We start from the raw sequence: 11,338 nt of genomic DNA on the forward strand, positions 1-11,338 counted from the left end.
CACCAAAAAAAAAAAAAAAGAAACCAATGAGGATTAGACTTCAACAACGTCATGAATCGCAACAGAACAACAAAAAAAAACTAGGAGATTAGAGGGTTACCTGGTGAATATTGATGTACTTGAACTCTTCTTTGAGCGCGGGGATGATTCTCTCCAGGTACGCGGTTTTGAGACGCTGGACTTTCTCCGCCTCAGATTTCTCCACCAGCACTGTTCCGGAGGCCGAGACTTTCACCACTTTTCTGAGAGATACCCGTGCGGAGGAAGGAACCGCTAGAGATGGGAAACGGCCGTGAAACGAAGAAGCAGAAGACTGCAGAAGCGAAGGACAGGCCATGGTCGAGGTTCCAAGTGGATAAAGTTTGCAGAAGAGAGAGAGAGAGAGCTCTCTCGGCGTCGCCTTTTGTAATTTCTGTCGACAAGGATTTCTCGTTTAACCCTCTTAAAGTAGACTATTTCCGTTAAAGCCCCATAACTAATTTTTGAAGTTCAAATTAACCTCATGGGGCAAATTCAATATGGGCCTAAAGTCCAGCCCATACTTTTCCTGGTACTCAGATTATATAACCCGTACCCGTTTTTTTTTTGGCATTTACAATAAAAGTCTCTCACCACACCGACCCGACAGCCCAAAGACCTTTCTTCTCCTTCTCTTCTTCTCGTTCTTCGTCTTCGCGGCTCAGGTCCTCGTTCGTTTTGGGCAGGCATGGCGATTCCTTACATGGAAACCGTCGTGGGTAAGCTTCGTATCATCCTCTTAGACATTCTATTCTCCACTTTCACTCGCGTAACACTTGGCTTCCTTTTTTTTTTTTTTCCTTTTCTCGTATTGAGATTCCGGTGACTGGTTTCTTACGCCATCATGCCTGCTTCTTGTTTCTGTATTTAGCTCTATAAATAGTTAAATACTTATTCTAACTTGATCTGAGGTCTTATTAATCAAACTGTTTCTCGTCGTACACGTGCGTTTGATCTGAGGTCTCGCCATGTCATCTCATCCTTGTGTTAGTGTATGTGTATGGAAGATTGTTTTCTTTTCTTGTTCAGCAAAGTTTAGGGTCTTAGAAAGAAAAGTTGAATCTTTTGTGTGTTTCTATGGGGTTTAGGGTTTAAAGAGATGATTTTTTCAAATGGCGTTAAGAGATGATTTTTTCAAATGGCGTTTTGTGTTGTGGATCCATTTTGTGAACATGAATAGAGGTGTATCAAATCTCCTCCACTGCTCACCTGGTTATATTGTATGATGTGCAAATTATTCAAACCTGTTGATCCTAAAGTCCTCATAGACATAGACATAACATTCTTGTTGCAATAGTTTAACCATATGAATAGCATCGTACATCAGATTCTGAACTAGAAAAGAAGAGAGATTTTTGAAAGTTGTATTCTGTTGTAGCATTGTATGTCAGATTCATATTCATTCATTGTTCTTTTTCTTTTTCAGGTTTTATGGTAGTGATGTACGTTTTTGAGACGTATTTGGATCTGAGGCAACACACTGCTCTCAAGCTCCCAACTCTCCCTAAAACCTTGGTTGGAGTCATTAGCCAAGACAAGTTTGAGAAATCTCGTGCATACAGTCTTGACAAAAGGTTTGGTCTCAGTTAGTATTCTTCTTATTCTTTAGATTTCGTTAGTTTCTTGTAATCTATTATCACTGAGTGTTGTTTCATTTTTTACAGCCATTTTCACTTTGTTCATGAGTTTGTGACTATCCTTATGGACTCTGCCATTTTGTTCTTCGGGATCTTGCCTTGGTTCTGGAAGGTACATTTCTCATTTCATTATTCGTATTATGATAAAATTTTAATTGTTCATTTTTTTTTTCCTGTAGATATCTGGAGCCTTTCTACCAATGGTGGGACTGGATCCAGAGAATGAAATCCTGCACACTCTTTCATTCTTGGCTGGTGTTATGACATGGTCACAGGTCTTTTAAACTAACCCCTTCATATAGTGTCTTAATATGTTTAAGGATCCACAGATATCTATTTGTGAAGATAATATGGTTTCTTTGATATTCTGATGCAGATCACTGATTTGCCATTTTCTTTGTACTCAACTTTCGTGATTGAGTCTCGGCATGGGTTCAACAAAGTATGTCGTATTTTCGAATAACACCTTGTGTCCTAGCTTTTCCTTGCTAAATGTGGATTAAAGTTTATCATATATTATGGTTGCAGCAAACAATATGGATGTTCATTAGGGACATGATCAAAGGAATACTTCTCTCTGTCATACTTGCCCCTCCTATCGTTGCCGCAATAATTGTTATAGTTCAGGTTTGGCGATTCTTGGTTCATCTTATTCTGTGTTTCTCTTATATATGACACTGTTCTCTATGAATGTAAGCTTGCAAGTTTTCAGTTTTGGTTTTAATCTTCTTCTTTTTTGCAGAAAGGAGGTCCTTACCTTGCCATCTATCTGTGGGCATTCATGTTTATCCTGTCTCTAGTGATGATGACTATATACCCTGTTTTGATTGCACCTCTTTTCAACAAGTTCACTCCTGTGAGTATTCCAGTCATTTTACAAGTCAGACATATTTTTTGTCACACTGTCGTAGTCAGGAATCCAAAATCTTCCTTTTATATTTGGGTATAGCTTCCAGATGGAGACCTCCGGGAGAAGATTGAGAAACTTGCTTCTTCTCTAAAGTTTCCTCTGAAGAAGCTGTTTGTTGTCGATGGATCTACAAGGTCAAGCCATAGTAATGTGAGGATCTTAAAGGCTTGAGATCTCTTCCTACCTACATTTTCTAGCGACTATAGGAAAGAAGCTCATGTTTCTTGTTACATTTCACAGGCTTACATGTATGGTTTCTTCAAGAACAAAAGGATTGTTCTTTATGACACATTGATTCAGCAGGTACTGCAAGTCTCGGTGCTTCAAGCGAACTATTCTCACATTCAGACTGGTTCTGAAATATAAGATTATCTTTTCTAATGTGCAGTGCCAGAATGAGAATGAAATTGTGGCGGTTATTGCACACGAGCTGGGACACTGGAAGCTGAATCACACTACATACTCGTTCATTGCTGTTCAAGTGAGCAACGACTGTCCAAAACTTATTTACTCATTATCTTCATTCAGCGTCTTATTTCTCCATGTTTTTACTGCAGATCCTTGCTTTCTTGCAATTTGGAGGATACACTCTTGTCAGAAACTCCACTGATCTCTTCAGGAGTTTTGGATTTGATACACAACCAGTTCTCATTGGTTTGATCATATTTCAGGTTTGTTTATTTTTGGTTTTGGACACTGAACTCATAGAATCAATCTTATATATATATTCTCCTGTGTGATTCTCACAGCACACTGTAATACCACTTCAACACCTAGTAAGCTTTGGCCTCAACCTTGTTAGTCGAGCGTTTGAGTTTCAGGTAAAATCTTACAATCCCTCAAGATCCAGTCAAAGTTTCTTTCTTTCTTTCTTTAAATACCATCACTAGATCTGAGTTAACGTTTTTGTTTGCAGGCTGATGCTTTTGCAGTGAATCTTGGGTATGCAAAGGATCTACGTCCTGCCCTAGTGAAGCTACAGGTCAGAGAAGACAGCAGAAATCAAAACACAGACTGTTTATACTCAAGTTGTGACACATGTTTTAATGGTTGTTGTTTTTGTTGGGGGGTCTTTTGCAGGAAGAGAACTTATCAGCGATGAACACTGACCCATTGTACTCAGCTTATCACTACTCACACCCTCCTCTTGTAGAGAGGCTTCGAGCCATTGATGGACAAGACAAGAAGACAGATTAAGTCCGTATAAGCTCTCGTCTTCTTTACGGATTCGTGACACTTTTACTCTCAGTATCTTTCGAATGTTAGGTAAAAAAAAACATTTAGGCACGGGCCCTCTTTTGTATCTTCACAGTGTCTTTTGCTTAGTTACTAGTTAATGTGAAATCAGTGTTACTTTTTGATTTGATCATTTCTGATCCGGTCGATCCTATCAAGAACCATTTTTTTGCCTGATTTTTTCTGTTTATTCTCCTATTATTTTCGCCGTTTTCATGATGTGGACTTCAGTAGCAGATCTTTGGCAAAGCTTCTTTATAAAAAAGTTTGGGTGGAAGTGAGGAAAGGTTAAGTAGTCTTCCTAGGGATTATTTAGCATCAAATGATGACATGACATCATCACGCACTTTCCTATCTTTAACTTTATCTCTTGTTTAGGAGTGTGATTAAGCTGTTACTAATCTAGATTAGAATTGTAAATGATGTCGAAATGGGCTATAATATCATCACCTGTATCAGTATGAAAATGACATTATATTAATAATAGTCATTTTTTGACGAGTCGTTACGGAATAAAATGTCATGGAAACCGACAATTGGCTTGTATACATACTAGCAAACACCAAGTCGTACTCGAACTACTTACTGACTAGAGAAAAGTTTTAAAGTTTTAAAGTTTTTAAATTTTATTTTTGCTGCATGAACATTCACACATGGAGTCATTTAACCGCTGTTCTGGAACGCGCTAGTCGGGCGGTCGGGTTGGACCTAGCACCTAAAAAGAAAATCAGGGATTAATCAGAAATTATGCAGGGCGGAATTTTTAGATGGTTTATTATGTTATAAAACATGTTAATCTTTAACTGTGTATAACATTAATACATTTTCATGTTTAAGATTGTATAAAACACACAAATAGAATATATAAACTTAATATAGTGTAATTTTCATCAAAATTATGAATATAAATGATATTTATAAAATTTAGATCAAATAAATAAATAAAAATATTATTAAAAATAAAAAAAAAAAATTAAAAAAAATAGATTAGGCTGCTAGGCGGTCATTTAGGCGGTCTAGGCGGAAAAAATTGGATATCCGATTTTTTAAACCGATTTGGCATAAATCGGGGTAGAAAAGTGACGCGTAGCGCCTAGGCGGTCGATTTTTAGAAGAGGGCATTTAACTTGTATGTGCATCAGATCCTCACATTAATATCATCACACCTATTTTTGTGGGTTTTTCAGTTAATGAAAATGTTCATTTTTTTTATATAGTTGCTTATTCACGAGTCATTAGGGGAATAAAATGTCACGCAAGTTTTTTTAGTCAAAAAAGTTTGGCAGGCATAGACTAGAAAACCGAGATGGACTTGTATACCTCTAACAAAACCAAGTCGTATTCAAATGACTGACTTGGAGATAATTTTAGTCATTAGTTAATTGGCATTTGGCAATATGAACATTCCCATACGAAGTCATTTACTTGTTCAATTGATCTATAAAAATATAAAATAATGGGAGTGTAATAATTCCAGACCACCACACCACCTAATCCTAGAAAAGAATAATTAAAAAAAAAAATAGGAAGTTGACTTATTAGAAAGAAAAGAAAGAAGGAAGAAGACTAAAACCCGTTAAGGGTCACGGGTCGCCCGAGAGAGAGAGAAGAGCCTAAACGGGTTCAAAAAAAAAAAAAAGAAGAAGGTCAGGTCCACACGTATTCGGAGAAATGTCAACAACACCCACACATCTCCTTCCCTTTTAGCCTCTCTCTCTCTCTCTCTCTCTCTCTCTCTCTCTCTCTCCCTCAGTTTCTGTGTGCGTGTGTCTTGGTTTCCGATTCAATTCGATTTTTGTAGGCGTTTTATTCACAAAGGTAAGCTAAGCTATGTCGGCGGAGAACTGTTTTGGCGGCGGCGGTGGTGATCAGAGCACGAAAGGATTGGCTACTCACGGTGGTCAGTACGTTCAGTACAATGTCTACGGAAACATCTTCGAAGTGACTAGAAAGTACGTTCCTCCTCTTCGCCCCATCGGCAGAGGCGCTTACGGCATCGTCTGGTCAGAGATCTTCTTACTCTTCGATCTGTGTGATCTTCATGGATTTGATTGAATAATTGATTTTACTCTGTTTGGATTAGGGTTTTGATGGAGCTCACTTTTGAAAGTTTTATTTTTTTATTTTTTTATATCTCTGTGTTCAGTGCTGCTACAAACTCAGAGACTGGAGAGGAAGTAGCCATCAAGAAGATCGGTAACGCTTTTGACAACATCATCGACGCCAAAAGGACCTTGCGAGAGATTAAGCTCCTCAAGCACATGGATCACGAGAATGTAAATGTTCTTTTGATCTTAGCCAATACCATTTCTTGTGAAAAATAGCTATATTATATTGTTTTCCATCTTTATTTGGTGCAGGTTATTGCTGTGAAGGATATAATAAGACCACCCCTGAGAGAGAACTTCAACGATGTTTACATTGTTTATGAGCTCATGGACACTGATCTCCACCAGATTATACGCTCTAACCAACCCTTGACTGATGATCATTGTCGGGTATGTATGCATCATTTCAACACCATGTGTCCCTTTTTATGTTAGAAGATGAAGACATATTATTGCTTGGTACTTATAAGGTAGATTTATTCACTTTGTTTGTTCACTTCATTGTTTATTTGACAGTTTCAGAACTAGTTTCCATGTTATATTTATTCATATATGTTCTTGTGTTGGGGTATATGAGGAAACTAAGGTTGGTCAAAGTAACAGTTCGATTTGAATTAGTATTGCTTGATACTTATAAGGTAGATTTATCTACAACGGCCACTTTTATGTTTGTTCACTTTCATCTGATTGTTTGCCTTTCAGGAACTGAGCTCCTTGTTTATCTCATTAGTTTTATGTTTTGTTTGCAGTTCTTCTTGTATCAGTTGTTGCGTGGGCTCAAGTACGTTCATTCAGCTAATGTTTTACACCGAGATTTAAAGCCCAGCAATTTGCTCCTGAATGCAAACTGTGATCTAAAGCTTGGGGATTTCGGGCTTGCGAGGACCAAATCCGAGACTGACTTCATGACTGAGTACGTTGTTACACGCTGGTACCGAGCTCCAGAGTTACTTCTTAACTGCTCCGAGTACACAGCAGCGATCGATATCTGGTCCGTCGGTTGTATTCTCGGTGAAACAATGACAAGAGAGCCCTTGTTTCCGGGTAAAGATTATGTTCATCAGCTTAGGCTTATCACTGAGGTAATCTTTACTTGTCTTATCCATAGAATCACTTTTCTTTTGGTATTATCTGCATTTGTTGATGAATCTCTGTGAAATCACAGCTTATAGGATCACCTGATGATTCAAGCTTGGGGTTCTTAAGGAGCGACAACGCAAGGAGATACGTTAAACAGCTTCCACAGTACCCGAGACAGAACTTTGCTGCTAGGTTCCCAAACATGTCAGCTGGCGCAGCCGATTTGCTTGAGAAAATGCTCGTCTTTGATCCAAGCAGACGCATCACTGGTGAGTTTCGTATATCTCAGTTTTGTCATTGCGTTTTAATCTTCTAAACATTGGTTTGTATGTCCTGTTGTAGTTGATGAGGCGTTGTGCCACCCATATTTGGCGCCGCTGCACGATATAAACGAGGAACCGGTGTGTGTGAGGCCGTTCAATTTCGATTTTGAGCAACCTTCTTTGACAGAAGAGAACATCAAGGAGCTTATATATCGTGAAACAGTCAAGTTCAATCCTCAGTAAGGGAGAGTTATAAGAAAGAAACTCCATCAAAATGCTTGTATTTGTCTTGCTTTGTTTTTGTTATTGAATCTCTGATAATATTTGTTTATGTCTGTAATATTAATAACATCCTGAGAAATTAAAACCCAAAAAAAAGAACAACCTCTGAGCTGTGTTTGCAGAAACATCCATATGCTTTCGAGTTCAATGTACATTGTATTATTCGTTTGCTTTATTCGTACAAAAGTAGAAGCCAGAAAAGTGGGGCTTAAACTCAACCCTAATCAAAACTGTTGCTGCCTGCTGATCTCTAGGTAAGCTCAAGTTACCTGAATGAGGGTGATAGAGCTGCATCTATCTCCTTTCACAGGTTTCTTGTGCTTTAGAAGCTGGTTGACAGAGCATGTAGGAGGCTAACCATTGATTCTACTTGCTGCTCTGTTCAGGTTGTTCGAAGAGTGCATTTAAAGTTTCATTCATTAAGAGGCTGAAGAGTCCATCCTCGACCTGCACAGCCACCTCTTCACGCTCCTCCTTCATCCGTTTCTCGTTCCAGTCCAGTCTTTCAATTTCTCTAGCACATGCTTGTCTCCTCTGCTCACCTGTTCCGCATTCAAGCTCTGATACTCTCTGTCCCTGTAACCATCCTTTTGCCTTCCCCACCAATTGCTCCTCAAAGTGTTGATGATGAGTTTCGTTTGTTCTCTGCATCAATTCATCTCTGAAATAGTCCATTATCAGATGTTCTTCGTGGATCCAAATGGCATGTCTTTCTTTGACTCGTTCCCATAGCTCAGCTGCCTTCTCTTCAACCTCATCAATGTCATCTTCATCTTCTTCAATCTCTGTGTCACAACTTTCATCCTTGCAAGATTCCTCACCCCATTCTTCTAAATTGAAAGGACTAATGTTGGCCAAATTCTCAAACCGTTGAATCGTTTCCATGAGCTTTTGTTTGGTTCCTGCCAAAAAATAATTACACACAGTGTGTTTTAAAACTTGAAAGTCCTAAAATAACTATAAGAAACGAACTTGCTTTGATTGAAATGAAGAAAAAGTAAACGCACTTTCAACGTTATCAAGGCATTGACTGAAAGAAGAGTTTGATGCTTCGTCATCTTCCCCAAGTTGTATCTCAAGAACGGAGACTGGACTGTTCTGCTCCTCTTCACACTGTAAGTCCTGGTCATGATCATTGCATATTAGGCAAAATCATCCAACTACTATTAGTTGTAGCGTAATAACTTCCATTTGTTTTTAATGTTAATGCATGTCTACTCTTGTAAAACATGTACAGTACATACAATTCTATGTATCTACCAACGAAAGACAACGACAGCTTCTGTTTTGTCTTCATGTGAATTTTTTTTTCATTACCGAACAGCTGCACGTGCATTTAAAGACAGCATGGGCGACCTTACCGTACGGTTGAAGCAAAGTCAACACATAATAAGATCTCATATTAACTTTATTTCTTTGTTAAATATGTTTTCTCTTCTATTTATGCATGTACTAGTTTAAAATAGTATATATTTCTTAGTATAGTATTCATATTACCTCAGGTCCCACTACAGTGTCGGCGTCTGTTACTGCTGTGCAAGAATCTTCGCCGACACATTGTAACTTGTGGTTTTCACCACCTTCCTCTTTTTCAACGTTACCTCCCCATGCTGACGGTAAAAACTCGGACGTAAAATCCGAGTCGCACCAGCTGCTGGAGGATGTGTCGCTGCCCGTGGATGATCCTGTGATTGTCTTGGTCGTGCACGTGTACTGATGAGGTTTGAAATGTGATGTGTCTTCATGCAGCAGGTCCTTGGAGGAGCTCCACCGTACGATGTCTTTGACTCGAATGATGGTGGTGATGTTTGCTTTGTTCTCTGCTTTGTTCTTCGATGATGATAGCCGCCGAGAAAGGCTCCTTGGTAAAATTCCTGATGGAGTGGATTTAATGGCGTTGGAACTGAGGTTCTTAACGGCATTAATCACAACCCGCAATGCACTGGATTGTTTCTTCTTCTTTGGTATCATTGGGAAGGGGTTGAGAGGAGGCCTTCTGGGCATAGATTTGAACCCATTTGATGAACATGAATTTGAATCTTCCAAGAGGCAGTCTTTGAGCATTCTCGGCCTAATTAGTTCCATCCTGAAACGCTCTCTTTGGCTCACGTAAGAAGATTAAACAAAAATAAAAACAAAATATCTTGAAAGTGAAATGTTTAGTGAGTGTTATAAATTAGATATGTATTTATGTGTGGGTGGCTGACGAGAGTTTGTGGAAAGAGAGAAGCAGCTTCTTCTTGATGGAGATCTCTGGATGAGGACAGACTGATGAGAGAAAGAAAGGAACAAAGTTTTTTGCAATAATAATAGTATATAATGAAGTTAGTTGGTAGGGAATAAGACAAAGTATGTGGGACCTAGGATGTTTTCTCACTACGAGTTGTGAGATTTGGAGCTTCTGCTTATTTACTTACTCCAGTTTGTAATTTTATAATCGGGAGACTCTGAAGGTTTGTTGGAGTTTTGTTACGCTCGCTCACTGACCTAGCGGTATCTATTGTAGTCGGTAGTGTGAGTAGAGAGTATTATTCTTTTATTAGAAAAGGATCACAGTGAAGTTTTGAAAGAGAACTATTTTGTATATCCTTTTGTTTTCAGTAAATTTCTTGTGTTTTTTTTCTGTTCTATGCTACAGTGAAGGCCATGTGAATGCTACTATCACTTCTGACAGGGTACATCCTCTCTACGCAGGTTCCCACCACCACAGCTACTAGTCGACAGGTTTAGCTAGATGCTTGTGTTTATGTGTTATTTTATCTGAATGCAATTGTTTTTACTGAACAACTTTATTTGGTTAAAGATCATCCATAAATGCGGTGAGATACTTTCGTAGTAGGCTAGTAGCCATGGCCAGCAATAAAAATCATGTGTAGAATAAGATGGGCCTGCTTGAATGGAGAAGGTAGTGGGAAATAGAAGCCGGAAGTGGTTTGTAATGAAGGATGAACTAGAAAAGTGTCCACTCAACATGATAAATAGTTTTGCTTCTTATGGTGAGAGCGTGAAAGAGTAGTGTAGTGTTGTCACATAGCCTAATATTAAAAAAAACAACTCTTCAAGAAAAGAGAGAGATAAATAATAAACCCACTTGATTCAGCATACTCGTGGTGATTCAGACACTAAACCTCCTCACCGTCTGATTCAGCATAGCCATCGTCTTCCTCGTCGTGCCAAGCATACCCCTCGTCCACAAGATGCCTGTGGAGGAAATTCAAGCGCTGTTGATAGTTTGCCGCCTGCCTCAACTGGCTATGCAGCACCTCTTCTTCTACTTCCGTCTCACCCATTTCTTTAGGATCACAGTATCTCACCACCATCAACCCAAACTTTCCTGACTCGTCGTCATCCGGATCCACCAACCTAAACGAATTTGCTAGTGATATTCCCATCACTTACACGCTGAGCAAAAAAACAAACTTACTCTCAAAGTCTTGCAACTTGTAAGGAAACTACTAGACCAATAGGGAAGAGACAATGTACCATATGTAGTATAGGCCATCCAATTGTCGTGTCTGAACTCGACCAAGAAACTCGATCAGCATATACCCACCAATGCAAACAACTGGTTCTGGAAGCTTAAAGTTCTGCAATCGATTTTCCTACAAACAAACACTGGTTATCAACAGTTGAGGAGGGTAACACACTACAAGAAAACACACCGAATTCCGACGGAGGTTCCGACGGACACCAAGGTCGTCGGACATTTGTGACGGAATACTGACAACTTTCCGACGAAATCCAAAAAAATTTAGTCGTCGGAATTCCGTCGGCCATTTCCGACGGAATTCCGACGAAATATGG

General features: G+C 39.1%; 4 protein-coding genes and 1 pseudogene across 4 annotated transcripts in view; 2 read left to right on the forward strand and 3 right to left on the reverse strand.

Annotated features, from left to right (window-relative positions):
* Window positions 1–384, reverse strand: part of LOC106331498 (50S ribosomal protein L5, chloroplastic) — a 1,640-nt gene extending 1,256 nt beyond the window's left edge. Inside the window, exon 1 of the mRNA XM_013769874.1 lies at window positions 101–384. Within this exon, the coding sequence (XP_013625328.1) occupies window positions 101–337 (237 nt within the window). The 5' untranslated portion in view covers window positions 338–384. The remainder of the gene's footprint in view (window positions 1–100) is intronic.
* Window positions 385–612: 228 nt separating this feature from the next.
* Window positions 613–3,965, forward strand: LOC106331556 (CAAX prenyl protease 1 homolog). The gene is made up of 14 exons (XM_013769935.1): window positions 613–737; window positions 1,445–1,592; window positions 1,683–1,767; window positions 1,835–1,930; window positions 2,032–2,097; window positions 2,184–2,282; window positions 2,398–2,511; window positions 2,605–2,715; window positions 2,806–2,868; window positions 2,954–3,046; window positions 3,123–3,236; window positions 3,315–3,386; window positions 3,482–3,547; window positions 3,646–3,965. The coding sequence occupies exons 1-14, from the start codon at window positions 707–709 to the stop codon at window positions 3,760–3,762; spliced, it is 1,275 nt and encodes a 424-aa protein (XP_013625389.1). The 5' UTR covers window positions 613–706; the 3' UTR covers window positions 3,763–3,965.
* Window positions 3,966–5,535: 1,570 nt separating this feature from the next.
* Window positions 5,536–7,659, forward strand: LOC106335943 (mitogen-activated protein kinase 4). The gene is made up of 6 exons (XM_013774631.1): window positions 5,536–5,804; window positions 5,948–6,077; window positions 6,162–6,299; window positions 6,659–6,991; window positions 7,075–7,258; window positions 7,332–7,659. Exons 1-6 carry the CDS (start codon window positions 5,632–5,634, stop codon window positions 7,493–7,495), a joined length of 1,122 nt encoding a protein of 373 aa, XP_013630085.1. The 5' UTR covers window positions 5,536–5,631; the 3' UTR covers window positions 7,496–7,659.
* Window positions 7,660–7,737: 78 nt separating this feature from the next.
* On the reverse strand, window positions 7,738–9,784 carry LOC106335942. The gene is made up of 3 exons (XM_013774630.1): window positions 9,032–9,784; window positions 8,542–8,656; window positions 7,738–8,436 (listed from the first exon to the last, which is right to left on the reverse strand). Exons 1-3 carry the CDS (start codon window positions 9,617–9,619, stop codon window positions 7,901–7,903), a joined length of 1,239 nt encoding a protein of 412 aa, XP_013630084.1. The 5' UTR covers window positions 9,620–9,784; the 3' UTR covers window positions 7,738–7,900.
* Window positions 9,785–10,656: 872 nt separating this feature from the next.
* Window positions 10,657–11,338, reverse strand: part of LOC106330098 — a 7,176-nt pseudogene continuing 6,494 nt past the window's right edge.

Source organism: Brassica oleracea, chromosome C3 (genome assembly GCF_000695525.1).
Source record: "Brassica oleracea var. oleracea cultivar TO1000 chromosome C3, BOL, whole genome shotgun sequence".
Taxonomy (NCBI): domain Eukaryota; kingdom Viridiplantae; phylum Streptophyta; class Magnoliopsida; order Brassicales; family Brassicaceae; genus Brassica; species Brassica oleracea.